The 27,654-nt window shown below is 56.7% G+C and overlaps 1 protein-coding gene across 2 annotated transcripts; it reads left to right on the top strand.

The window, feature by feature from the left end:
- On the top strand, positions 1-27,654 carry NREP (neuronal regeneration related protein). Of its 2 annotated transcripts, none has more exons than XM_051834529.2 (4): positions 1-137; positions 1,062-1,125; positions 21,630-21,707; positions 25,976-27,654. In XM_051834529.2, the coding sequence occupies exons 2-4, from the start codon at positions 1,123-1,125 to the stop codon at positions 26,099-26,101; spliced, it is 207 nt and encodes a 68-aa protein (XP_051690489.1). In that variant the 5' UTR covers positions 1-137; positions 1,062-1,122; the 3' UTR covers positions 26,102-27,654. The 2 variants fall into 2 exon arrangements, with proteins under 2 accessions (XP_051690489.1, XP_051690490.1); XM_051834530.2 differs by lacking the exon at positions 1-137 and adding an exon at positions 313-464.

Genomic DNA, 27,654 nt, shown 5'->3' with positions numbered 1-27,654 from the left:
GGGAGCCGGGCGCCGACTCAGCAGTGTGGGCCGCGCTGGCGCCGCGCCCGCCCGCCCGGCAGAATGAGCTCATTGTGCGCCGGCCGCGGGACCCGGCGGCTGAGGCGGCGCGGCGCGGGCGCGAGCGGGCTTTGTCCGTAAGTACCGGCGCGCGGCCCCTCGCGCGGCCGCCCCGCGGGGTCCGCGCCGCCGCCCGGGACGCCCGGGACGCGCGGGCGCGGGGGGCGCGGGTGGGGGTCCCCGCGCCGCCTCGCGCCCCGGGCGGGCTCCGCACTTGGCGGCGCGCGTTCTCTCGGCGAGCGGCCGCGCGGGGCTGTGGGAGCGGCGTGCGGGAGGCGCGAGGCGCGGGCTGCCCGGATCCGCTCCCACGGCCACGCTGCGGGAGCACGCGCGGAGGCCGGGGATCCCCCTTTCCAGAACTTGCGGCTTCTCTCCGGTTCTGCCCGATTCCTGACGGAACTCAGGTGAACAAAAGAGCTTTGTGGAGCGCGTGCAGGTGCAGGGTCCCCGCCGCCGGCTTGGCCTAGGGCGAAGGGGACAATGGTGTGTGTGTGCCTGACTCCCCGCCCCCACCCCCGTGGGTTTTTTTATTTTATTTTATTTTATTTTTTTAAACACGGAAGGTTATGTAATGCAGTGCCATTTCCAAAAATACCCGCTCCGAGGCACCGCACTAGCCGGCGGAGAGCCGTCTGCGCGGCAGAGAGACTGCCAGTAGTGTGTCTGCGAACAAAGGACAGCCAGAAAGCAGCCTATTTTTATCCCTGGCTTCTACTTTTAAGTTGCTAAACCTCTTGAACTCGTGCAATTTAAAGAGGAACTAGACGCTGAGAGCAGCCCGGGACTCTGCAGCACCGGACCTGGGGATTCCTTTGTCCTGGTGCAAACCCTTAGGCCGCCGTGGAGGCGCCTGCAGGAGCCCCCGTGGCCCACGGAGGTCGTTTGTGTGTCACTCACCTGGGCCACAGAACACAGTCGTTCGCGGGAGCGGGTGAAGGGTTGAGCTGGCCCGCTGACCTGTGGCCGGGCGCCGTGTCCACCTATCGAAACCTATTTTGCAGGTCGGTCTCCTGGGACTGAAGAGAGGGCGAGCACGGGCCCAGGACCGTTAGGATTGTCAAAATGGTAAGAAGTCGTCGGAGGACATTCCCGGTAGCTTCTCGTCCCTAACACGTCCCAGCCACGCGCCTGGACCCTCTAGCGCACCCACCCCACCTGACCTCTGCAGGGCTCCCCGCAGTCTCCTGCAGCTTACGCCCATTGGCTGTGGGCAGTCGGGCTTTGACTTGGAAACTAAAATTCCTCTTTCAGAAGCAAAGATTGAACAAGAGAAACTGGTCTGTTCTGGAAGAAGAGTGACGTGTGATGACACGCACGGAGGGGGTGATGGCAGCGGGGCTGGGGCAGGGCAGTGGGTCTCGTGCCGGGTGCCGGGGTGGAGGGAGGGGCCCCAGGGGCGGCCACAGCCTGTGCTGTCCTTAAGACAGGGCGTCTCCAGGAAGCCTGCAGACACAGGGAGTGGGGCTTTGTTGCTGATCCCTGACTTCCTTTAGGAGAGACCCCAAGTGTGCTGTTCCTGACAGACTGTGACCCATGGGGAAGGCAGCAGAGATTGATGACCAGGGAAAGGAATACCTCTTTGCCACTCAGAGCGCACGATTGCCACATTCAATTTTAGTGTTTTTTTCTTTCTTTTAGGTGAGGGTGGAATTTAATGAATCAAAATTGAATCTGAGATACTTGATGTTTTCTTTTAGAGCAGCCCAGGTACAAGCTTGCAAGGAGAAAAATGAATCAGAGGCAAGGAAATGAGTTCAGTTTGACTTTTGTTAACACGTAAGCGTGGAAGGTCTTTGTGCACGCCTCCCTCTGTCATTTCAACAAGTGGGTGTGGAAGCAGTAAATAAAGTAATTTCACTTGGACATAGTTGGCTAACGACCAAATTAAGGAACTTGAGGTAGAAAGACAAGAGGCCCACATAAAACTGATCAGTGGGTTATGTGCACATGGCCCCTAACTTCATACAAAATCCACAACCAGCGGTTGTCATAGAGTCATGGGTTGGTGGAAAACGGTCTGCTGTGTTTTTGTTTAGTTAATTAGATTTTGTCAGGACTGGCCACATTGCCTTGTGTCCTGGCTCTTCAGCCTAGAACCTTACCCATGCTGTTTGATCATAGGTGGACCATGCATATTGGGCCAGGTCTGGTGGCCGCTTTGTATAAACCTAAACGTGACCAGTGATCCCGCCCAAAGATCGCGCTCCGAGGGAGACGCGTTTCTGTAGTAGCGAGTGGAGGGAGGTCTGTGGAAGGCGGAATGCGTGCCAGAGCTGAGAATGAAACTTGGAACCATTTGAATGCAGAATAGCAAATGCAAATTAATATTCCATGCTCCTGTCTTACAGTTGTCACTTATGGAAAGTGGCAGAATGGGAAGTCACAATTTGTTGCAATTGGAAGGAATTTTGCTCATGGACGAGTGCTCCCGACTGTTGGTGACCTTCTCATCAGGATGTCAGTCCCTGTGGCGCAAGCCCACGCGTGGCCCGAGAGGAAAGCAGTGGCGTCCTTGTGGGGGATTCCAAGTCGCTTTCTAGCAGTTCTGCAAAGTCAGCTCTAAATGTCTCTGCGCAAATTAATGTTTTAAAAAGTGTCAATTGCGGTTTTTTCCAAGAACTGGCGTTAGAGGTGTCTCCCACCTCTTTCTCCTCTTGGGCAGGATTAATTCTCTCTACTTGATGGAAACTGGGCTTGCTTTGCAGAGCCCCGCGGTGGGCTTAGACATGGCCTGTGGACAACAGAAATGGTGGCTGTGAAAGCCGTAGACTAACTCTGGGCCACGTTTAGATGCCTAAGTGTGGTTTTTCTGTAAAGTAGTGTTTCCATTTACCTAATTTAAAACACTAAAGAAGATCAAATTTCGGCATTGGGCTTGCTCTTTCGACACCCACGGTTGTCATCAGTTCGCGGCGGTGTGAGACGTGGGCCAGGACACCACAGGACTGAAGCAGGGCTCCGAGACCTTTCCGCTGCCCAGTAGCTGTGTTCCACAGCAGTGCTTGGGAGACGCGCGAGAGTCTCCAAGTGCCCTCTGCGTCATCAGATCACGCACAGCCAGCTGAGCCACCGCCATGGTGCGTGCGCCTGGAGCTCAGCCCAGGGGACGGCCAGGCACGGATGCCAGGGTGCTGCTGAGGGCGCCGATTTGGGGCACGCTGTGCTGCACCTTAGTTGATGAGAGAATCTCAGTCGCTCTCGCCGCAGTGATTTCCAGTTTTCCAGTGAGCGTGCTTCTCTCAGCTTGTTGGGCAGTTAGTTAGGACATCCGGAATCTGCAGAGCTCTTCAGTGTTGCTTTCTGTTGAACTTTCTCACTGAATTTTAATTTCTAGGACTGTATCGCACATGGGTCCTCGGTACTGAGTTAGGTATTTATCGTAAGGTACTTGCCTCGGATTCGTCAGTGGGAAGGAAACATTTCGCGACGAGTAGCTGATCCTTTGGGAAGATAAGGCGTTTAACCTCGTACCCAGGTCAAGCACGGTCTGACACGGCCGCCCCAGCACAGCCGAGTACCCTGGGTCCCCGTGGTGTGGCGAGGAGCCGGTCCATTTTCACGAGACCAGGAGAGGCCGCAGCTGAAGTTCTCTCTAAAGCTGCCGCTGAGCTTTTGGTAACGATGAGTTGCCTGCGTTGTGCCGTTCACAGAGCTCTGCTCTCTGTGCAGGCTGGGAAGTGGCGCTCACGGGCCTACAAGGAGGCTCTTAGCCAGCGCCGTCGGCAGAAGGTGTCCGTGGTTGAAGCAGAAGCAGAGAGCGGGGAGGGACGAGGTCGAGTGGTAGCTTGTGCTGCTGGGGACTCCTGGCTGTGGAGGTGCTGACAAGTCCCTGGGGGTGGTTTTGTGTGCGCTGTCTTCCCTCTCCCCAGGCCTTCCCGTGCCGGGAAGGGGAGAGATGGGAATTGTTTGGGGCTTGGGGCGCTCTGTCTGGGTGTGACAGCAGTCCGGCTTCCCCGCACACTCTGGAGGTAGTTGAGGCAGAAGGACGAGTAAGCAGCTGTTCTTTTCTGGTCTGACGCAGTTCTGTGCAAACGTGGATGCGAATCAGATCCTCACACATACAACTGCACAAGTTCAGCTTGGCTTTACATCCCAGATTGAGACTCTCAGAAACAGGAACGCGTATTTTAAACAGGGAGTACTTGGCGACACTGCGTGAGTAATCCCCAGGCTAGGGATGTTTGGCGTCTGCGTGTCCATCTGCTGGTGACCCGGAGCCCTGGAGTGCTGTCCAGACACCTGGGCCCACAGAGGAGCCTCCTTGGCCCTGCGCTTTCTCCTCACTGCCTTGCCTGGAGGGAAGGTCTTTTGAGGCCTAAGTGAAATGGAGGGTTGCAATAGTTATCTGAATAATTTGCTTCTAAAAAACTCAATTTCCTCTGATTCATTTCGGTAATCTACAGCGTTGCTGTGGTGATGTGGGAGCGGAGGATTTGCCGAATTACTTGACTAATTCCTGTGCTGTGCATGCAGGGCCAGGGGTCAGGAAGTGTTGCCAGAGGAAAGTGCATCGGACGCACCGGGGCCGTGTCGTCTTGGCTGATGGAGATCGATTACGAGATTCCCGTTTTAAACTGTTCCTCTGCTTTGAACTGGAAAACAGGTTAATCATACATCTCAGCCCACATCTGTAGAAATTACGATCACTAAAAATACCATGGACTGGGTCTAAATTTGTCTGAAATGGGTGTCTCTAGACATATTTTGCACCTAACCAGGGTGTCAAAGATATTTCCCCTTGGCGGCTTAGCAAACAGCGTGAACCTGTCGCTCATCTGCCAGCTCAGGCAGGTGTTGGCAGCCCTGGAGCTGTGGACTGGAGCCTCACGTGGCCCTCGGCGTGGCCCTCAGCTAATTTGCACGCACCTGGTCAGTTATCAGTGGCAGTGGGTTGATGATGACCTGTTGGCTGTATTTGTGAGTTGGACCACAAGCCTTTCTTTTCTCCTAACCGAATCAGAGGCTCACAGTCTGTAAGCTTCCCAAGTGGTGCTTGTTAGAGTGCGCAGTGCATGCTGTCAGCCCGGTAGGTACTTGGTCCATGCGCGAGTCATGCTAAGAACTTGGTGCTGCTCACTTTCTGTGAACGGAAAGTAGCCTGTATCCAGAACCTCTTCCTCGAACGGCCCGGGAAGCAGACGTGAATGCAATTTTAGTTTACCTAGAAAATTGCTCTCCATTATTTATTAAAAAGATAAAAACGTCTGTGGCGTGCAGTTGCCCGCCTTCCACAGCGTCCAGAGCCACGAGGCAGGTGCTGTCTGTCGGGGTCCCTTGGAGGCACGAGTGAGCTGCCGCCTGTCGGATGCGGCCCGCAGTGGTGCTCAGAGTCAAGGTAGCCTTGCCTGCAGCCGCGAGGTTTGCCCACGGGGCGGAGCCTTCGAGCCCTCCGTTGTTTCTGACAGAACCTGATCCGTGGCCCCAGGAACAGAACGAGGCCTGGAAACGGCCGAGAATGGTCAGAGCTAGCGGTGGGTCTGCAGCACCTCCGGTCCTGCCCGTTGAGCGCCGCTGGGTGCTGTGTTTGTGCCTGGTGTTTGCAGAAGCTGCACCGGGCCCCCACCCGCAGCAGACCTCCATTCTGGTCGTGGAAGGAAGGTGAACCTGTGACAAACCCGGCACGCGGTACGGTTTGGCGCTCCACAGCGAGATACGCAGGAGTGAGGCGGGGGCCGGGGCAGGATGGGAACCATTTATGAAGGGGGTGGAAATCGAGCTGCAACCAGAGATGGCAGATGGGTAACTCCTCCCTGTGACAGACGCGGTGGATCAACGTTGGCACTCATTCCGAGTGTTTTTCAGCCTGAAATGGATTTCAGAGTCCTCGGAGTGTTCCCAGGAAGCCATTACCAACTGCTCGGAGTCGGCACAAAAGTTAGCAACTGAGTGGACACCACTCCTGAGCAGGTGCTGCGCCCTGTGACGCGTTCATCCCTGGGGCCCAGCACCAGGCCTTCTCCGATGCCAGCCGAGCGGCAGGTCACACAGCTTTGGGCAATGAGGTGACGGAGGAGCACTGCAGATGGAGGAGGACGCTGGGACGTTGTGCTTGGGAGTGAGCGACACGTGCTTTCCCTGCTGCAGGGCCTGTTTGCGTCCAGGACCGAACTCTAAACCAGACTGAGCGGCCTCGACGAGACGTGCGTGTCTGCACCTGTGGGCTGTGCGTCCCAGGAAGTAGCGCACACACCCACTCACAGACTCTTCTGGCTAAAGGCAGATGGCCCTGTGGTGCTCCTGGCTGCCGTGCACTGGGGGAGAGTGGAGGTGGGAGGGGAGAGACCTTGCTCATCTGTCTCCTCTTGACACGGTGGTGGCACTTTTCTCTGGCTGATCTCAGCCAGAGAGGGTGTTGCTGGCCTATCAGCCAGGCTGCCCAGCAGGAGGCCCCTGCTGATCCCGTGAGACCCGCTGGGCACAGGCAGGTGCTAATGAGCGGCCGGCACCCGAGCCAGCTGCTTCTGTCCCTCCGTGTCGCCCTGATCCAAGAAGGCAAGCCAGTGCTCACCTCATCACATCCAGTTCACAGCGCGAGGCCTGCAGGCGGTGGCTGACGGAGACCGCGGTCTGGTGACCGTCTGAAGGGAATCTCATCTCGTGATGCACAGAGGCTGGGCAAGGCCAAGGTCGGGAGGGAGTTTTCTCTGGATAGTGCATGGGATGTCATCTTGGACTGTGTGGGCTGCAAGGTCGCAACTGGAGATGATGGCACGAGACGGACTTGCCCATAAATCTCGGCAGAACTGCTGAGGGTGAGGGGACTCTCTGCCAGCGCCTACTTCATGCTTCCAAGACTTTTTCCTGTTGCTGTACTTAATCCTTCTTAGGTTTAATTCTGTTGGCTAGGCAGATGTGGAGGAGCTCTCTGAACTATCGGTGGCCACCACAAGTAGATCTTGGAGTGACCAGGCCCCTGGCTGCGGCTGTGCCCGGGATTTCTTCCTCCTGTGCCTCTGCTTCTGGAAGGAGGGTCCCTCCTGACAAGACAAAGCCGTTCTTCACCCTGGCCTGCCAGCAGGCACGTCCCATCACCCCCTGTGTCCGCTGTCCTGGAGTGCCTCATTTCCAGCCTACCACGCCTCACCGTGAGCAGCCGTGCGGCCATGCCTCCTGGCTCCCTTGCTGGCCACACACGGTGCAGGTGTGGCAGAGTCCTGTGGCTGAGGGGAAGCTGAGTAGCTGGGGAGATGGTTCGTCCTCTTCCTGAAAGGGGAAGGAGGCCCTGGCCATCTTCATCAAGTTCTCCTGGGGCCTTGGAGTGGTGCCGCCTGCTAGCCAGTCCGATGTCTGCTCTGTGCCTGGCCGGGACCGCACGTTCTCAGTCACGTGTAGGTGACTGGGTGGTCACGGGTGCATGCTGAACACCCCAGCCCGGGCAGCTCGACTCAACACCGCGGAGCCGGAAGTGAGGTGGCTGCACGCTGGTCGCAGATTCCCTGTCCAGAGGACCCTGTTGGCTGACACTTGGAAGGCTCTGTTAGGGAGCCGGGGGTGTTAGGTGGAATCGGGGGGCCCACCAACACGAGTCTTATCCCGTGCTCGCTTTTGTAGCCCCTTAGGCAAAGCAAGCACCGAGGGACTCCAGACAGCTAGGGCGATGCCGCCTTCTGAGGGAGCAGGGTCCCCCATGGCGCCCCTACCTGGCATGGAGCGTCCGTACCCAGACCCCGTGGTGCCCTTACCCTGGCCGTGGAGCGTCCGGGCCCCGGGCCCCGTGGCACCCTTACCTGGCCGTGGAGCGTCCGTACCCGGGCCCCGTGGCACCCTTACCTGGCCCTGGAGCGTCCGTACCCGGGCCCCGTGGCACCCTTACCCTGGCTGTGGAGCGTCCGTACCCCGGGCCCTGTGGTGCCCTTACCTGGCCGTGGAGCGTCCACACCCCGGGCCCCGTGGCGCCCTTACCCTGGCCGTGGAGCGTCCGTACCCCGGGCCCTGTGGTGCCCTTACCTGGCCATGGAGTGTCCGGGCCCCGTGGCGCCCTTACCCTGGCCGTGGAGCATCCGTACCCCGGGCCCTGTGGTGCCCTTACCCTGGCTGTGGAGCGTCCGTACCTGGGCCCCGTGGAGCCCTTACCTGGCCGTGGAGTGTCTGTACCCCGGGCCCCGTGGCGCCCTTATCCTGGCGTGGAGCGTCCGTACCCTGAGCCCTGTGGCGCCCTTACCTGGCAGTGGAGTGTCTACCCCGGGCCCCGTGGCGCCCTTACCCTGGCAGTGGAGCGTCCGTACCCCAGTCCCCGTGGTGCCCTTACCCTGGCTGTGGAGCGTCCGTACCCGGGTCCCGTGGCGCCCTTACCCTGGCCGTGGAGCGTCTGTACCCGGGTCCCGTGGCACCCTTACCTGGCCATGGAGTGTCCGTACCCCAGGCCCCGTGGTGCCCTTACCCAGGCATTGAGCGTCCATACCCGGACCCCGTGGCACCCTTACCTGGCCGTGGAGCGTCCGTACCCGAGTCATTGGTGGGTGCTTTTCTAGCAGCTGTCGGTTTGTCTGTCATGTCGGAGGGAGGCAGTTGGTCCCGGGAGAGCAAAGTCCACTTTGGGTTTTCACAGTAGTGGAATCCTAGATGATGGAATCAGTGCCCGTTACTGCCTTGAGGGTTCCTGCTCCTTTGAGGTGTGGGAGGAGACAGCTGGAGGTGCTGGGCCCACTGTCCATCTCCTCTCGAGGACTAAGATGCAAACAGTGCGGTCCGAGAAGGAGAAGACGTGTGATGCGTGGCCAGTGTGGGCCTCCAGGGCCCTTGCTGGAAAGGCATGAAATCACAATGCCGGAGGCCACCTGCCGCAGCCCTCCCCATGCATGCCTGCGCTCAGCACCGGCTCGGCCTGTTCTTGTCGTGTTCCAGGCCAGGCCACTGCCCTCCGGCCTGCACGGGTCTGATGCTGTGCCCAGGGGTCCAGGGCCTGGGTGGGGAGAAGCCGCGGTGGGTGGTTCTGTTCAGGGCAGCCCGGGCATGTTGAGGGCACTGTTGCTGACTAACGCTGCTGTCTGATGGGGAGGAGCAGAAACAAGGATACCCCGCCTCCCTGGCAGGCAGCGGTCTGAGCCGTCAAGGAAAGCCCAAGCGGCTGAGACGGGCAGCTCTGCGCGTCTTCGTGGCGGGGCGCTGTTTCCTGCCCTCACCCCTCCCGGCAGAAGTCACCAGAGGCTTGCTGGGCCCCCGCCCTGGCAGCTGTTCTGGGCCCTTGGGGCTGTTGCTGAACCTACACCAGCATGTGGTGGGGTCTGGCAGTGCCTCCTGCGTGCGGGAGGAAGGAGGGCCAGGGAATCGCTCGCGTCTGGGAGAGGAAGTCGGTTTCACAAGGCACCTCTGTTAGCTGCCTGTCCCTTCCCTGAACAGACCCCCAGGACTCGGCAGCTCAGTGCGTGAAAACATGCTTTGGGGAAATAGTGTGGTTTCTTGTAGCTTCGCACCTCCACCTGACAGTGCCCCTTGGTCTGATGTTCATCCTACAGGACTGCAGGCCGCATCAGAAAGTACCCGATTGATTGAATGGCTAGCTGAGCTCATACACCTGCCCCGTCCAGTGCCTGCTGAATCAGAAGCTGTGCCCACGTCATCCGTGGACCCTTCCCATCTTCATGATTCTGCCCTTAACTACCGGGATTTGACTCTTTGGAAACCTGGCTGGTCTGGGCCAAACTCCAGCTGTCCATTTCTTGCTGCCTGAGGCATCATGGGTGTAGGCATGCATCCTGAGGTGCCCTGGCCGTGCCTCGTTTGCTCACTCCTTGACGATAGAACCTCAGGTTGTCCCGATCCTGTACCGCGGTCTGGGAGCCAGGTCTCCCGTCTCTCCTTTAGTCCTCGTTAGACATGTTTCCTGTTTGTCCATGAGTTACATCTGTTCTTTGGCATCATGAAAAACATTCATCTGACCATTAATGAGGTTGTCACTCGTGTTGCTTAGACAGAGCCCAGCTCTGAACCAGGACCTGAGGGTCCTGGCTGATGGCCTCCTCTATGGTGACAGTCTCTGATGTTTGACCTCTTGCCATTGTCCGTCTTTGGAGCTGTCAGGATTCGCATCTTGCGGACTGGAGGACTCTCCACAGAGCTGGGCACATGGATTGTTTGTGCCGCATTTACTGCCCCGAGTCAGCTGTCTGCCCCCATGTGGCCAGTGTGCATCTTCCTCTTCATTTAGGGTCACTTTCTATTTTGTGCAGAGTGTGGTATGTGCATCTGCGGATCACTGATAATGTTTGAGTTCTCTTGAGCCAAGCAGTTTGTCTTCAAATTGGACTGAAGTTTTGAAAAGGGAGAGTGACTGGGGCACGGGCAGGATGTGAGTGAGGTGCTCACGCCGGCCCCCAGGAAGAGCGGTGTGAGCGCTCAGTTGTAGGTCGCACGAGAACACTTCGGGTTCTCACGAATGCTCTGTCATCAGCTGCAGTGACTGCAGGATAGTTGGTTGTGCTCAGCAGTTCCTCCCAGGAAACCTGGGCAGAGGCACGGTGGTGATTACAGGTGTGGCCAGGCCTTGGGTAGATCCACGGCCGGGGCTGCCACTCCACACTGCTCTCCCCTCAGCACCTGCAGCACTGCACGCGCAAAGCCCGCTTCCTTCCAGGTGAGTGGTTCTTAGAGGGCACCCAGTGCTGGAAACAGGAGCGAGTGGCAGCTCTCCTGAAAACTTCCTCTGGGCTGCTGCAGGGGTCAGAAATCCATTTGAATTCCACGGTCAAGGCCCAGGAGGAGATGCCCAGCACCCCATGGGGGCTGGAAACGGGGCTGCTCCAGGGGCCTCACGGTGACCGTCTGGTGGTTCTCGGGGGGCAGCAGATCTGATGGCTGGACTGTGTTCCGTGAGAACGCAGGCTGAGTTTGCGTCCGTCCTCTCTGTGGCTGGGGCAGGCTCCCTGCTCACTGTCAGCGGCACAGGTGCGCCCTTTGCACTTGGTGAGGGTGAGCATGGTGAGGACACATGCCCGTCTGCTGGGAGCCTGACCTGCCGCCAGCCCTTCACAATCCTGGCTTCGTTATTTTCCTGCCACAACACCCGTGAGGGTTCCTCGAGCGTCCTGGAAAACACGCCCAGAATCTGAAAGAAAGCGAAGCATAACGGACTGCAGCTGCTGAGAGCCCGTGCTTGCCCTGCCTGCGGGGAGTCTGGCGGTACTGGCGGTACCGTGCGTTGCTCCTGGTTCCCTGTTGGAGAAATGCAGCTGTGATGTTTGGTTTGCAGTGAAAGACGGGGGCAGAGAGCACAGGGTGTGGGGTGGAGGGCTCAGCGCAGCCAGGACTTGGAAGGTAGGTGTGGCTTCGGTTGGACCGGGACTGGGACGTGCAGGAGTTTCCTCCCTGAAGCCTCGTGCCAGCGGCGCTAGCAGGGAAGCCCATGCAGTGTTGAGAGGCGGGGCCTCTGGGAGCCAAGGAGGTGAGGTCCCTGGAGTGAGCCCCCGGTTGAATGGTGGTGAGTGGGTGTATGAGGACAGACACGCAGAAACCGTCTCCCGCTGTGGGCCTTGCCAGCACCATCCCCAGCAGTCCCAGTGGGCCGGCCCGATCTCACACTGGGAACCTCAGAGCCCTGAGCCAGCACAGACCTCTTCTCGTGTAGTCTCCTGGCCCAGGCGTTGTGCTGGGGTGACAGAGAGCTGAGTGCGTTGCTGTCTCCATTAATTGGAGCACGGGTTTCGTTGTCCCAGGATCCGCATTTGGGCCAGGTCTCCTCTGCCTGCGCTGCGGCCCTCGTCTTCGAGCCTCCTCGGCATACTTGCTCCTGGCAGTGTGTGGGGCCCCGGGCGGGGCGGGGTAGCGCCCGCTCTGACTGTTGTCCTGCAGGGCAGGTATGGGAAGGCCCAGTGCTCCCTTTTGGACCTGAGTTTTTACAGCCTGCTGATGCAGACCTGGCTGTAGGTGGGCTTGTGCGTTTCTTCCCTTGTTTTTGTTTTTAGTCAGACTTCTTTAAGATGGGCCTCTGAGTCATACCAACTTCTTCTTTTTTTTTTTTTTTTTTTTTTTAAAGATTTATTTATTTGAAAGGCAGAGAGAGAGAGGTCTTCCATCCACTGGTTCACTCCCCAATTGGCTGCAACGGCCAGAGGTGCAGCTATCTGAAGCCAGGAGCCAGGAGCTTCTTCCGGGTCTCCCATGCGTGTTCAGGGGCCCAAGGACTTGGGCCATTTTCTTCTGCTTTCCCAGGCCACAGCAGGGAGCTGGATCGGAAGTAGAGCAGCCAGGACTCGAACTGGTGCCCATATGGAATGCTGGCACTGCAGGCGGCGGCTTTACCTGCTGTGCCACAGCACCGGCCCCTCTAGCCGACTTTAACTACAAGTCGTTCCTCCTGCCATGTAAACCGCTCTCCCTCTGGGTCTGGTGGTCTGTTCTCGTGCTGTCCGCTGTTGAAGCGACACCAAGGCATTCCACGTGAGATGACTTTTGCTAAGTGCTGGTTAGAGGAGGGTTGTGCTGCCATGTAAGGCAGTACACTGTGGAGAGAGGAGCTGGTTCCTTCCACAGTGAACCCTGCAGGAGAAAGGGCAGACTTTGGGAAGCTGTGCATGTCTAGGGAGAGGCTCTGGGATGGCCTCAGATGCCACAGGAGCAGCTGCGTGCCCATCTCATCATCCTCCCAGGCCAAGAAGGACCCAACCCCAACTTTTAGAAATATGATTGTGCACCCACATTTTCAGGTAAATTTTTTCACCAGATTTTAATGGATGGCATAGTGATTTTTAGGAGGGAATGAAAAATAATAGTGCTGTTGACCAGAAAGAAGGTTCTAGTTATCTGAAGGTGAACCCTGGCATAGCGACCTAAAATCATTCCCAGCGGCTAATGAGAGCAAGACTGGAGCTTCCCCATCAGCTTTGAAGTGTGCGTGGGCAGAGCCCACCGCCCCAACATCTGGTGCTAGACAGCATCTCAGTGGCCTTGCTGTCACTGGACTAGGGACAGCGATGCAGTGGCCTTGCCCTCACTGGGCTGGGGACAGCGGCGCAGTGGCCTTGCTGTCACTGGGCTGGGGACAGCAATTCAGCATCCTTGCTCTCACTGTGTTAGGGACAGTGTCTCAGCGGCCTTGCTGTCACTGGGCTGGGGACAGCTACGCGGTGGCCTTGGGCTGGGGACAGCGACACGGTGGCCTTGCTATTACTGGGCTGAGGACAGCGATTCAGCATCCTTGCCCTCACTGTGTTAGGGACAGCGTCTCAGCGGCCTTGCTGTCACTGGGCTAGGGACAGCGACGTGCTGGCCTTGCTCTCACTGGGCTGGGGACAGCGACATGCTGGCCTTGCTCTCACTGGGCTGGGGACAGCAACGCGGTGGCCTTGCTGTCACTGGGCTGGGGACAGCGATTCAGAATCCTTGCTCTCACTGTGTTACGGACAGCGTCTCAGCGGCCTTGCTGTCACTGGGCTGGGGACAGCGATGCGCTGGCCTTGCTGTCACTGGGCTGGGGGGACCTCCCTGACACTAGCACAAGCAGCGTGCTCTGCTGGGGCTCAGGACAGTATGAGAATTCACCACATTTTCTTCCTTTTTATTTTTGATGGGCCTTTTTAAAAGCAGGAGAAGCACCACAAATGTAGTTTTCTCATTTCTTGGCCACAAATGAAAAGTACTTTATATAACAGTCAGGTGGACCGGACCTAGAACTCAGACAGGTTAAGTAAGTGTTTCCTCTGGTTCCATTCCAGGGCTGTAGAAGACTGTAACGTATCTGTGCAGGTCGTGGGGGCACAGAGACCACTGCTGGGCTTGAGTGCCTGAGGGCTGTCCTTGCTGCTGGCTGAGGGCTGAGGATTTCGCTGGACGGAGCAGATGCTTCGTGCCGCAGCCTGTTCACCGCTCTGTGGTCTCCAGCCAGGCTTCCCGAGGGCGGCTTTGTCTTCTCCACTGTGGAGCAGCCTCCTTTAGATCTTGCTTGAGACTATTTCCAAGCTCTGTTGCTGGAATTTTTTCCCCATGGTTTACTTTGAGCCCTCTGCAGCTGTGTGCTTGACCTCACTGCTGTCAAGAAAAAGCGACTGTGAAAAGCAAGACCCGAGGCATTGGGCTCATTCCTGAGTCCAGCCCAGAGTTTGGCTCCGATTGCCGTACCAGGCTGACCTCGGTCCAGGGGAGGGTGATTTGGCAGAAATCGCAGAATTCCTCGATCAGCGACTCCCTTTTTTGGCGTTTTGGAGTCTTGGTGTCAAGCGTGTTCCTGCTGGGGAGGCTGAGGCTGGGGTGAGAGGCGGGGTCTGCGCCACCTGAAGGCGGGCAGCCGACATAGGCATCCGCGGAGCCCGAAGGAGCCTTGAGTCGCCCAGGACCCCGAAAACTCGTGTGAGGAGCGGTTTTGCAGGGCGGTGGGAAAGGGAGGCTGGGTCACGTTGTCAGCCTTTCGTGGTTCGCCCGCTTTTGATTTGTTGCTCCCCTTGAAAGTCTGTTATTCTTAGAAATCACGCAGCCACGTACAGCACTGCGTTGTGCAACCGAGTGGCTGCGGCAGCTCCTCGTGCTGATGACTTGCTTCCCCTGTAAACGCTTCCACGGCCAGCGAGGGGATCATCTCTTACTTTCTCTGCCTGGGTCAGAGAACTTGCAGGACGCCCTGCTGAAGTCACACAGCTCGCTTCAGACACCCGGTCACGGAGTCGGGAGTGCAGCTCCCAGCCGCATGGCATGGACGCTGCACAGTAGTAGCGTCACCTGCACAAGTCCTCGTAGTGGAGCTGTGTCTGTGCCCATGGGGAGGGTGTGTGCCCAAAGTTCTCCGCCCAAGTGAGGGCAGCCGAGTCCTGAGCCACTGCTGTCAGCCTTATTTATTAACTTGAGAGACAGAGCTCGTGTCCACAGGTTTAGTTCCCAGATGCTCACAAAGGCAGGCACTCAGACTGAAGCTGAGAACTCACCCCAGTCTGTCACGTGGGGGCCAGGGAGCTACGTACTAGAACCACCTGCCAGCTCCCAGGGTGCTCTCTGCGGCGGAACCAGGACTCAAACTCAGGAAGTCTGACATGGGGTGGAGGTGTCCCAAGCAGCGTCTTGACGTCTGGGCTAAACACCCACCCTGTCTTCCTTACGTGGAACTTGGCCTTCTTCCCCCAACCGTTTCTCCAGGCGAGGACTTGCTGGGCTGTGTCGGCTGGCAGCTGTGTACAGGTGCTGTAGTGCAGAGCCGCAGGGGTCACGCATGCCTGGTGAGCGCGAGAGTCAGGTGCTCACCGCTTTCTGCGCCGTGACCTGCGGCGACCGCAGCCAGCTCCCGCGTGCCCTAGGTGTGTGTGCGGTTCCGTGCAGATTCTGGCCAGCGTGGGCACCCGCACTTTGACCTGCATTACTGTCTCTTGTCTGGTGGCAGCATGTGCCCTGCACGGCGTGCTTGCCCTGCAGGACACACGTGGAGGGCGGAATGGCCCTCTGGACCAGGTCTCAAGAGAGACTGCTAACACGTACACACGAGGCTTTCTCTGAGTTACTGGGCTAAACCTCCTGGCTACTGAGGCAGAACAGAACATGCACACGTGCAGACGGTCTAACTGGCAGAGAGGTTATTGAATGTGCTCCTTGGTTGCAAAGAATCGACCATGCAGGTGCACACCTGCTGCCCTTGTCTGCCTTCCAGATCGCCAGGGGTGGGCGCCTTGCTAAGTCATAAAAGGGTCATATGTGCGCCTTTGTTCAACATGTAGGATCCCATCAAGTTTAAAGAATAATGTTACAGTTACGGTCTCCAACAACCAGGCCTTGCAAACTCTTTGTGGCAGGTTTCTAGATACCTAGTGTGCCAGTTCCTAGCAGTGCTGGCGTATGTGCTGTATGTCAGCTCTGGACAAAGCCTGTCTCAGGATCACCCTCACAAAACAGTCTCCCCAAAGCAGTGTTGGTAAGAGCGGTAAGGGAGCAGAGGAAAAGACAAATTTAGAGGCAGGTTGTAACCAAGGTAAGTCACATTTTATACACAATATGGTAGATGTGAAAGGAGACTTCTCAGAGAACCTTAAGATTGATTCTGTATGTGGACTATATATTAAAAAATAAGTAGTAACTTTTAAAGTGAAAAGTTTGAAAAAGATTTTAAAAAATTGAGCAATAGTCTAGCTTGTTTTTTAAGACTTTGGAAGACTATTCTGATTTTCCCAACTTTTTTTTGTGATTTAAAGTGCTGTTTGTCAGTTATTTGTAGTTGTTCATACTAAGTTGCAATTTTTGGCAAGAAGATTGCTTTATGACTTTGTAAAATGAAGTGTTTTTATTATGTACTGTCCAGAGAAATGGTGGGATGGAAAGAAGGAAAACAGAAAGTTACTCTCAAGTGAAATGCTTAAGAAAACTTAAGTTCCCAAGCATCAAATTCATTTAAGAGAATCTGTATGAAATAGTACACATTTTTTTCATGAGCTGTCCCTAAATATATGAACAGAGTGGGTTCAGATATATTCAGTACACTTGAAAGCATGGAATTGGCTTACCTAAGAGTTGCTCATGGATCTGTAAATACATATCTATCATGATTAGTGTGCTTAAACCATGTCATTCTATTGTTTTTAAACCAAATAACCAGTGAGATAGATGGAGCATGTAGAACAGAATGCATTAACTAATAGATTCAGTGGCAGGATAAACACTCCCATTTCCCCAGAATTGAGGCAGAACCTCCGCTTAATTCTCGAGAACAACCAAGTGCCTTCCTCCCTCTCTTAGACAGATGTCAATGCTCTCTCTCTTAGACAGATGTCCATGCTCCCTTTCTTAGACAGATGTCCGTGCTCCCTCTCTTAGACAGACGTCCGTGCTCCCTCTCTTAGACAGACGTCCGTGCTCCCTCTCTTAGACAGACGTCCGTGCTCCCTCTCTTAGACGTCCGTGCTCCCTCTCTTAGACAGATGTCCGTGCTCTCTCTCTTAGACAGATGTCCATGCTCCCTCTCTTAGACGTCCGTGCTCTCTCTCTTAGACGGATGTCCATGCTCCCTCTCTTAGACAGACGTCCCTGCTCTCTCTCTTAGACAGACGTCCGTGCTCCCTCTCTTAGACAGACATCCGTGCTCTCTCTCTTAGACAGATGTCCGTGCTCCCTCTCTTAGACAGACATCCGTGCTCCCTCTCTTAGACAGATGTCCGTGCTCTCTCTCTTAGACAGATGTCCGTGCTCTCTCTCTTAGACAGACGTCCGTGCTCCCTCTCTTAGACAGACGTCCGTGCTCCCTCTCTTAGACAGACGTCCGTGCTCCCTCTCTTAGACAGACGTCCGTGCTCCCTCTCTTAGACAGACGTCCGTGCTCCCTCTCTTAGACAGACGTCCGTGCTCCCTCTCTTAGACAGACGTCCGTGCTCCCTCTCTTAGACAGACGTCCGTGCTCTCTCTCTTAGACAGACGTCCGTGCTCTCTCTCTTAGACAGACGTCCGTGCTCCCTCTCTTAGACAGACGTCCGTGCTCTCTCTCTTAGACAGATGTCCGTGCTCTCTCTCTTAGACAGATGTCCGTGCTCCCTCTCTTAGACAGACGTCTGTGCTCTCTCTCTTAGACAGATGTCCATGCTCTCTCTCTTAGACAGATGTCCGTGCTCTCTCTCTTAGACAGACGTCCATGCTCCCTCTCTTAGACAGACGTCCCTGCTCTCTCTCTTAGACAGACGTCCGTGCTCCCTCTCTTAGGCAGACGTCCGTGCTCCCTCTCTTAGACAGACGTCCGTGCTCCCTCTCTTAGACAGATGTCCATGCTCTCTTTCTTAGACGGATGTCTAGATGTCCGTGTTTCCTTAATTGTTCGGATAGTTTTTGCTCCTGGCTGTGTAACTTCTGGAGTTGTACTAGAGCAGGAACAACCCACCATCACCCTTACCCACGGAGGACACTTGGAGAGGGACGTGTCCTCCTCTGGTGGGGACCAAGAGTGAGCATGGCACGCGTCTGTGCACTTGTTTAATGAAGAGTAGTTATCAGACATTCCCAGGGTGTCATCCTGAACACATCCATGTGTGGGGTGCGGACTGCCCCCACCAACAGAAGAGAGAAGTCTGAAGGGTAACAAGGAAAAAGTGTAATTGAGTCTCATGAAAAACACGAACTTGAATCCCGAGAACCAAGTGCACGGGGTGCAGCCAAGCTGCCTGCCATCTTGGAGCATGAGTGGGCAGTACCCAGGAGAAGGAGCAGCACCACAGTCCAGCGAGGACGCATGGGCTCCAGAAAGACACATCAGCGTCCCTGCTGCCCTCGGAGCCCCGTGTCATCAGCACAGACCCTCAGTCCAGGGTCAGCGGCAGCTCCTAACTTTCTGAACTAGCGGAGGACCCCGCAACCCTCGAGGTCACCTTTGCGTGTACTGGGGTGGACACTGAGGGCTGCTTTGTTCCCGGGGCTCTGGCCCACGTGGAGCTCCTTCGGCCTTGGTCCCTCGCATCACACGCCATCGTGTGCCCTCCCCATCTCCTCTGTCGCTGCATGTGGGTGTCAGCCATTCGGCCTGCTGATGCGTGTTCAGCAGCTGTTACCTGGGATGCTGCCCCACCTCCCTCCCCTCTGGCTGCGTGTAAAGCACGCTGGACTCCTGAGCTGGGTCTGAGTGCCACGGCCTGGCGCCCCAGACAGCTTTCTCGGTTCTGAAGCTGCAAGTCCAACACCAAGGCTCTGTCGGCTTGGTTCCTGAGGCCCCTCCTGGACGTGTAGATGCCGTCTTTTCCTTGGGTCCTCACGTGGTCCCCCCTCTGTGTGCCTCTGTGTCCTGACTGCTTCTTAGGCCCCGTCCCTTTGGACTGGGGCCTCCTGGATGTCCTCAGTGTAACTGAATGACCTCTGTGAAGATCCTGTCTCCAGGACACCACGACCTGAGGTGTGGGGATGGACGTCGGCGTGTGCATTTTGGTGACTCAAGTCATTCCCTAACGACACGTAAGGTGACCTTCCACCTTCAGTTCCTAGAAGACAGGAACTCTGTTCTTGCCATCGCCAGAGCCTAATGCAGCGTCCAGCGCGTAACAGTTGTTCAGCCGACTCTTGGAGAATGGACTCCTGGAGCTCAGGAGGCCACGTGGGGTTGAGAGGGCACTGCATGCCACACTGCCCGCGTGGAGCCTGGCTGGTGGCCTGGAAGGTGTTCGGATGGGAAGTGGAGGCAGAGCCAAGCCAGCTGCCCCAGAAAGGCAGCGGTGGCGTTGCTGTGACGAGCACTGCCCACACCCAGCTCTGGGGGTTGCACGAGAGCAGAGAGTGACTGTTGGTGGCTGGCTCGCAAGCCCGCCGTCTCAGAGTTTCACAGGTAACAGAAGGAAGGAGGCTGCGAGGCAGATGGTGTTTATTTCCTGTAATCAACCCCCTCTTCCCCAAACCAACTGTGCTTTAAGAAAAAAAAGTGCCGGCCACGCCTCCCGGCGCTGCATGCAGGCCACTCAGGGCCCGCGACCAGCGGCGGAGGCCTCGGGCTGGAGATGACCCTCAGCACCTGCGGGAACCCCTCCCTTTCCTGCAGGCACAGTGACCACTTCCTGACTCAGACACTGGAAGAGCCCGATGAGCAGTGCCACCGGCCAGTGTGCGGCCGCACCGCCGCCTCTCAGGGCAGCAAGGAGGAAGGAGATAACTGCTCTGGCGTGGGCTCTGCTGTCGGGTGCACATGGCCCCTGGTCTTGGGCAGAAGCCATAGGTGTTCCTTTGCAGTCTCCTAAGGAAGCAGAGTGCTCAGAACGAACAGGAAGTCGACAGAGTACGTGGGCTCATTGCCGGGAGGCCAGGCGCTTTGCCCTGGGACTGGGCTCCGGAGAGTTCAGGATGGGTGCTTGGACCAGGAAGTGTCATTTGTCAAAAAGGAACGTCGCAGAGGGCCACAGAAGTGACGGCAGTGTTTACACAGTCTGCTCTCCGCGGCTCCCGTACGCCTACGGATTTCTACATGTTTCTCTATCAGCATTTTTCATTTCCAATGGAACTTTTTTAAATACTCCGAATATTTTTAAATTTTACTTAATCCATGCTTTTTAAAGGGGAGATGTGGAAATGTCATCATTTTATGTCCATTTACATGAAGTGAGTTCACAGTGGATCCCAGGTTACAGTCTCCTAAAGTTAAGCCCAAACTGGGATTTTTGTGTTTGACTTTGTTGTAAACCTTGAGAACAGCTTGTGTATTTTAGACATTAATTTTGTTTGCCTCACCCATTCCTGGGGTGGCTGCTCGTCCCGGGCAAGGCGGCCGGTGGGATTCTTCTGCAAGGAGATGGGCAGCGGGAGGGCATCTCTCAGGTGGCCCCGGGTCCGAGCAGCCGGGTCCCGAGTGAGTCTTGCCGGATGCGCTCTCAGTGCCCGAGGCCGCACGTGGTGGTGGCCGTGGGCTGGTGTCATCTGGGGAGAGGCACAGGTGATTTTCATCCCAGGATGTCGAGGGCAGCAAGACAGCAACAAAGGGAGTTTAAGGTCTGGAGATCCTGTCTCACCGCAGGCCCCCTCAGCAGCAGTGCGGCAGTGGGAAAGCCTTGGGGCAAGGCAGATAGGGCCGGTTCACAGGGTCAGGGTCAGCGAGGCGATGTCGCCGGGGTGCATTGCAGGCTGGGGTGTGCCCTGTGGGCTGCGGGCGCACAGCGAGGCCATCAGTGCTCAGCCACCCAAGGAAGGAGCACGGGACAGCTCTCCTGTCCCCGGCCTCTGTCCCAGCTGCGTGGGTTGCTGGGTGTTCACCCTCCAGGACCTGGAGTGACCTCCAGGTCTTGTCCATCTGCTGACTATGGTTTGCCCAGCGTGAGACCTCCTTACAGAGTTAGGTGTCCTAGGTGAGTTAACCCTGGCAGATGGAGGTTGGACTCTGTTTCTCCGCTTTCCAAACAGGCTTTGGCAGTTTTCCTCCCTGAACGCCAAGGGTGACTCGGGAGGTCTTGCTCCCAGGTCTGCCTTACAGCCGGCCTGGATCTGTGGTCCCCGTACCCAGTGCCCCGCGGCTGCCTTCACTGCAGGTCCTCTCTGTGGTGCCCGTACCCAGTGCCCCGCGGCTGCCTTCACTGCAGGTCCTCTCTGTGGTGCCCGTACCCAGTGCTCCGCGGCTGCCTTCACTGCAGGTCCTCAGTGCCCGACCGACTAAAGGAAGTTGCTCAGAGTCCAGCCTCTCTGCTCCACCGCCCCTAGCCCAGAACACGGAGGCTGGGGCCTCTGGACATGGTCCTGCTGGCTGCTCCCTCGTGCCGGGGCGCCTGGCTCCTTGGGCAGCTGGGCAGAGGGCGTGTTAGCGGCCACGAGCTGGAGAGAGCCTGGCCTGCCGCTTCCTCCCCTCCTGCACCCTGCGCCTGACGCAGTCATAGCAACCCCTGGCCGCCGCACCACCGTCACCCAGGAGTTCTGCAGGCGTGCTTACGCAGGCTCCTCTGCAGGTGAGGCCCCTGGCCGAGGGTGCCCCTCGGGATGTGCCGTCAGGCTGCTGCTTTGCCTGCTAAGGACGACACCGATGGATGGCTCCGCTCCATTGGCTTAGCCTCGGATGACGGCGAGCCTGGCCTCTCGGTGTGGCGCACAGCCGGAAGCCCGCTGGCCATCTGCAGGGGGATGCTTCCCCCGTGCTCTAAGCGGAATCAGGGAAACTTTGGCTGTGGGGTTGCGTGAGCTCAGAGTGGGTCCTGTCTGAGTGTGTCTGCTTCTCTGTGCCGTAGGTTGATTGCCAGGATGTCTCTGTGGGGGTCAGTCAAGGGCCAGCTGCAAACCAGGGCCTGGAGGGAAGGCTGCCTGAGGTAAGACCCGGTCCGCTTCCAACACCAGTGTAGGAGCGGGTTTTTTTTTTTAAGAGTTACTTTTTCATTTTAATATCTATCATAGGCTACTAAAATAACACATCAACCTGATACTATGACGACCTTGGAAATATAAACGTATAAATAATATAAACATAAAAATATAAACACAGTTTATAAAAAAAAAAAAAAACAAACACATAAACTGGAGCCCTGTGAGGCTGAAGTTCACGTTGTCTCCCCCTGCCGAGCCAAGCTCCTGTTTACCAAAGCGGATCTCAGGGTCTGAGACCGGCCCGTTCCTGGTGGGCGCACTCAGGCGGGTGAGGCTGGAAGACCTGGTAGTCACTGAGGAGTTGAGGGGGACGTGCGCTGCCGCTAACGCTGGCTGTGCAGCACGATTGCCTGTGAGACCAGAGTGGAAGAACATTAAAAAAAGTTCTGTTTCTTTCTGCTAAATTTTAGGGCTAAAGACATTTTGTATGAACACAGCTTCCTTGTTCGGACACCTTCCCTGCTTTCTCTGACGTAAGAGAATGTATTAAATTCATGTTTTCGCTTTCAGCGCCATTTCTGGAGGGGCACGCTGGGTAGCAGTTCCTGCCGCAGGGGCCGCAGGGCCCTGCCCGTGAGGGTGAATGCGGTTTGCCAGCAGGCCGCGGACCTGCCGATGCTGCCGTTAGGAAAGAGCAGCACCTGTGCAAAGTGAAGTTTGTACTCAGAGGCTCCCTGGTGCCGTCAGCTGGTGGTGCCTGCCCCGGCTGTGGCTGGCGTCCCAGTGTTTAAGGAACCTGGGTTCGCACCAAGTCTTTCAAGTGTTCGCTGCCTTGCTGGCAGGGGTTCCGTGCGCCGGCAGTCTGCGGTGCAGGCCAGCAGCCTGAGTCACGTGTGGTCCTGTGGGGCACGTCTGAGTCGGGGGGAGCCCGCTGGCGGGAGAGGCGGTGAACAGTCACTCCTGCCTGAGCCCCCTTGGCCTGGTCTTGCTGAGTGCGGCGGGAGGGAACTGAACTAGGGGAGCTTCACCCAGAACAGCCCTCGCACCGCACCGCCTGCGCAGCGGGTGGCCAGCAGTCAGGCTCTCCTTCCCCTGCGGCGCCAGGCTGAGACAGGTAGAACTTCTGCCTTTGTGTTAATCCTGGTGACATCCCCCCGAGGGGCTGCCGAGTGAGCCTGCAGGGAGCTCGCCCGGCCCGTCCCCGAGCTCGCAGAGGCAGCGCAGGTGCCCCGTCTCACCCAGGTGCTGCACCGAGCACCGGCTTCGGGGCTCCCGCCGCAGTTCTGTCTGGGCCTGTGCATGGTGCTCGGAGCGTACACGCATCTTATCCAAAATGACCTTTGACTCACTTGGTCCCGAGCCCATGACAGAGCAACTGGGGGTGGTCATCATCAGGGAAGCCGTCCCGAGCCACCGGCCACAGAGACGTCCAGGAGAGCTGGGCTGTGGGCGCACTGGGCACATCTGTCCCGGCCCCGGCCCCGGCCCCAGACGCCTGCACTACACGAGGCCCTCGGTCCTGTATGGCCATTCCGGGCTGGATGATGGAGGAGGACGGGGCTGGTTTTGGCCGAATGCTGCCAGACCTGCCTTGTGGAGAAAGAGGATATATTTGGGACACTTCCCCTTGTTCCAAGAGCTAACGTTCCCCTCGTTCTTTTTAAAACTGGGAGAAGGAGCACACGGGGAGGATTGAACCCCAGTAAATCCGGGACTGCAAGCGAAGGCGGGTCTGCAGGACCTCGGCTCCCCCGCCCCGGGCATCTGGGTCACGGCTCCGGGCCACTCCGGGCGGCCTCCCACCAGGCGCTCCTCTGCCCTGCGTCCTCTGCTGCTTGGGCGTCTCCCGCCCTGCGCTCACAGCAGGCTGGGCAGAGGCTGCTTTGTTTCTGTTTTCGTCTCGAGGCCTAAAATCAAGTGGAATGCTCAGTAGTAGGCGCTTAGAACATGAGTCACGAGTGCAGAGCAGGGAGCAGGCCGCACCAGAGGGGAAAACCTCGTGAGCATGCTAGACACGCAGCTCGGCTGATGGCTTTTGCTGTTTTTCCTCAACGTTCCTCCCGGATCTCTAGCTCTTCAGGTCCTCTCGCTGTGTAAGTTTCATAGCGGTAGAAGGTCACCAAGACAGAGTTCAAGTGCAGGGAGGTAGGCCGGAAGGTTGATGTTTATTTAAAAAAAAAAAAAAAAAGTTCTCATTTGAAAGGCAGAGAGAGGAGAGATACCGTCCATCTGCTGGTTCGCTCCGCACACGGCCACAACAGCCAGGCTGGGCCAGGCGGAAGCCGGAAGCCAGGAGCTCCGTGTGGGTCTCCCTGAGTGGCAGGGGCTCCAGCATGTGAGCCATCCGCTGCTTCCCAGGCACGTCAGCAGGGAGCTGGATGGGAGGTGGAGCGGCTGGGACGTGACCCAGCGCTCTGATACGGGATGCTGGTATTCTGAGCTGCAGCTTAACCTGCTGTGCCACAGCGCCAGTGCCCTGCCCTGGACAGGTGTTCTGTGTACTCCCCGAGGAACAGACGGATCAGGACCGCAGAGGCACTTTGTTAAGGCCAGCTGTGTCCAGTGGAGTTGTTGAGTGAGAGGCATCTGTGAACTCGGGACTCCCCTCCCTGCCTGGCCTCTGGCAGGTACCAGCTGCTGGATTATTCTTGCGTCTACGACCTTCAGTTCATTGCATCCTGAGCCGTGCCAGCTGGGCGAGGGCGGCCTTTATGTTAAGGACACCAGGATTATGGAGGTTTTTTTTGTGAATCTTAAGATTATGTACCTACATTTCAAGATTGAAATGGTTTTCACGACTGCAGGGAGCCTGCCCCGTGTTGCGCTTTAGGAATTTTTATCCAGACCCTTAAGGCTGTGTGAGGGTTGAAATCTGTCAATTCTCTGTTATGGTCCCACCGGTATTAAACAATACTAAAACAACCTCCAAAATCAGCCCGAGAATGGAGCATAAAAGTACACACAGAATGCGTTTTCCGTATGTCCATGAAGTAAGTGTGTCTTGTAAAATTTAGTCACCCACATGTTTAACACGGAAAGTCTATACAGTCTAGAAGATTTCTTGAAATTGAATTATCTGTTGTGTTCAGTTCACCCTGGGGCTGCTGGAAGTTCTTGGTCTCAAGTTGTGTGGAAGTTCATGGCTTGTGGGTCCTTCTTGAACAGAAACTCCACTGGTACCTTCCAACAGCAGAGTGTGGCCTCATTTTAGTCTGCGTGCTCAGGTCTAGTCGGATTGGCACATGTGGCCTGCGGGGACCTGAGGAGCAGAGCCCAGAGGACGCTGTCTCCAGTAAACCTCCACTGGCCACTCGAGTGTCGACTGTTCCCGTCTGCACTGGGCCTGAGCTCCACTGACCCTTATGTCGTGGGGGCAGATGGGCTTCCTGTCCTGTTGGTCACCCCTGCACCACTGGCCAGCAGGGGCAGCACAGTGGCCTTGGAACATTCTAGTGGGAAGCAGAAAACCACACCGCACTCCCTGGGATTGTGGGGAGAGCCTGGCAAAGCCTCCACAGACCTGGCCTGGCCTCTGTCACCCACCCTGCCCCCGGCCCTGGTGTCCCCATCCCCCCTTCTCTGCAGCCACCCAGGCCCATTCTTGCTACCACTTCTGCCTCTGACCTTGGGGTCCACACACACACAGTGTGCCAGGTGCTTCTAGAATGAGCCATACGTAGAAAAGGTTCTTGAAATGTTCTTATCGTGTGTTAGATGGCAGACTGCCACCTGCCCCCTTCACACCCACTGAGCTCTCAGACAGGTCGCCTCGTAGCGCTCCCAGGAGCACCTCGTGCCCAGCCTGACATGGTCCCCCAAGAAACTGCCAGAAACGGCCCCCCAAGCCCACCGCGGAGCTGCACTGCTCCCGCGTGGCTGGCACCCCCACCAGAGCCCCTGATTTGTCCTGAACAGAGGCAGCTCGTGTGCCGGTGCCTCTTGCCCCTTAATACGCACAATTCAGGTGACCTGTTTGATACGGAAGTGCTGTGTGCAAAACACGGGCTGCGAGGATACAGAATGAGTGGAAGAAGCGCGGTTTTCAAATGGTTTCTGCAGCGTGACTAAGTTTGTTTGTGTGTGTGTGTATTTGTATGTGTATCTGTGTATCTCTGTATGTGTGTTTATGTGTATGTCTGTATCTGTGTGTGTGTGGCTGTGCGTGTGTGTGGGGGTATGTATGGGGGGCGGTGGGGGTGTGTGTCTGTGTGTGTGTGGGTCTGTGTATGAGTGTCTCTGTCTCTCTGCATCTGTGGGTCTGTCTACTCCGCAGGGAGGTCTTCCCGTCCCAAAGGAAGTGAACCGCAAGAAGATGGCCGGGACCAGCGCTGCCTCCCCGACCCCACCGGGCGGCCATGGACTGCGCGCCCCGGGCGTCAGCTACCGCCACTCTTTCTGATCCACCTTCATTTGTATTGCGTATGGTGTATGGGGATTGATGAGGTCATGGTATCATATATGGGATTTTTTTCTGTGTAAATCATCGAGTGTAAGAAGAAACCATGGGACTCTGAGCCCTGCTTTAGAGAATTTACCTTGGACAAGTAGGGATCATCACTCCAGTCTTCAGCCGTTCTGACTCAAGTGGAACGCTCAGAAGTTCACACTGTGAATCCACGTTTACAGACCCTGCAGGTGGGCCCACAGGCCTGGTCGTCACAGCAACGTCTTCCACAACTCACACCCCTCCGTGCACACCGCCGGTCCACTCCTGTCTTCCACGCACACAGCTCCCGACTGCTTCCGGCAGAGGCTGAGAGTCCCCCCCCCCTTTTTTTTTTCATTTAGCTGTAACAAGCCTAGTAGTTTATGTCCATCAACTGTCTGTATATCTATATTTTGCCCATGTACTCCTTTGATGTATAGAAGTAGTTGACACTCATTGTTTCCTTGTGGTAAGTGACGAGATGCTGCCACAGGACCTGAGACACTGATGAATGGTGCTATTTTGGACTTCTCAACATGCTCCCTGGCGAGGTAGCTCTGATGGAGTTATTTTTTATTTCCATGTTCCGAGAAGGCGTTGGTCCTCTGTCCCCCTGAGTGTTGTTCTCGCGACTGGACTGACTTGTTTCCCTTGTCTGCAGTGTGCTGCTTCCTCAGTGTGGTCGTGGAGTGGGCTGCCAGAGCACGTGGAGGCCGGGCCCCGCGGCCGGCGCCCACGACACGCAGGCCCGGCCCGGCGGTGGGGGCGATCACAGAGCTAGCTGAGGGCCAGAGCTCTTCCTTGCTGTTGCCTCGCCTGCCTGACGTAGAGAAAGAAAAGCAATAATTTTACAGGCGTTTTTGAGGTGTCTCTTGGGGATCTTTGACAGGATATTTGGAAAACAAAAGGGTCAATTCTTTTCTAATAAATGCCCTCTGAAAAAGCCAAAGGAATACAAAATTGCGCCTTTCCCAAAAGCTAAGCTGGGCAAGGTCTCATGACAAAAATACTCACGACAATCGCAGGAGTGAGGCGGAGAGCAGCCTCTCAGCAGATTTCGACACGCAAGGTGCAGATTTTACACTTTTGTCCTTGCTCCCAGTGAAGGGAAAAACAAAACCCGAATCAGACGGCCCACCGCGCGGAACGCTGTTGTGCCGGCCAGCCTGGACGCCCACCTCGACTGTTAGAGAGCTGTCCCCGGCTCTGAGCTGTCCCCGGCTCTGAGCTGTTCCGCGACACCGACGATGCATGCGCTGACCTCTGCCGCCGCCTCCCGCGCCCCCAGCCTGAGTCCCGCGTGCGCTTCTCCCGCACCCCGTGTGTTAGCCTAGGTGAACCCGTGTACATAGAGCGAGACGCTGGCTCCTGCATCTGTGGCGTTTGCGTAGCGTGCAGCCCTGTGCCGCTGGACTCGCAGGCTTTTGTAACGATGCGATCCTTCCTGACGCACTCCTGAGAAGTACCCAGTGTATTTTAGCTACTTTAGTAGTATTTGTTCAATAAACATGCAAGCTGTAAGGTGA

Source organism: Oryctolagus cuniculus, chromosome 6 (assembly GCF_964237555.1).
Source record: "Oryctolagus cuniculus chromosome 6, mOryCun1.1, whole genome shotgun sequence".
Classification (NCBI taxonomy): Eukaryota; Metazoa; Chordata; class Mammalia; order Lagomorpha; family Leporidae; genus Oryctolagus; species Oryctolagus cuniculus.
Note: the sequence above shows the minus strand (reverse complement) of the source record. Positions and strands in the feature narration are given on the sequence as shown.

Bases quoted from the DNA above. Each gene is read 5' to 3' on its own strand.
- NREP (XM_051834529.2), top strand. The intron at 21,708-25,975 runs GTAAGACCCGGT...TCTACTCCGCAG, and splicing joins TGGAGGGAAGGCTGCCTGAG to GGAGGTCTTCCCGTCCCAAA.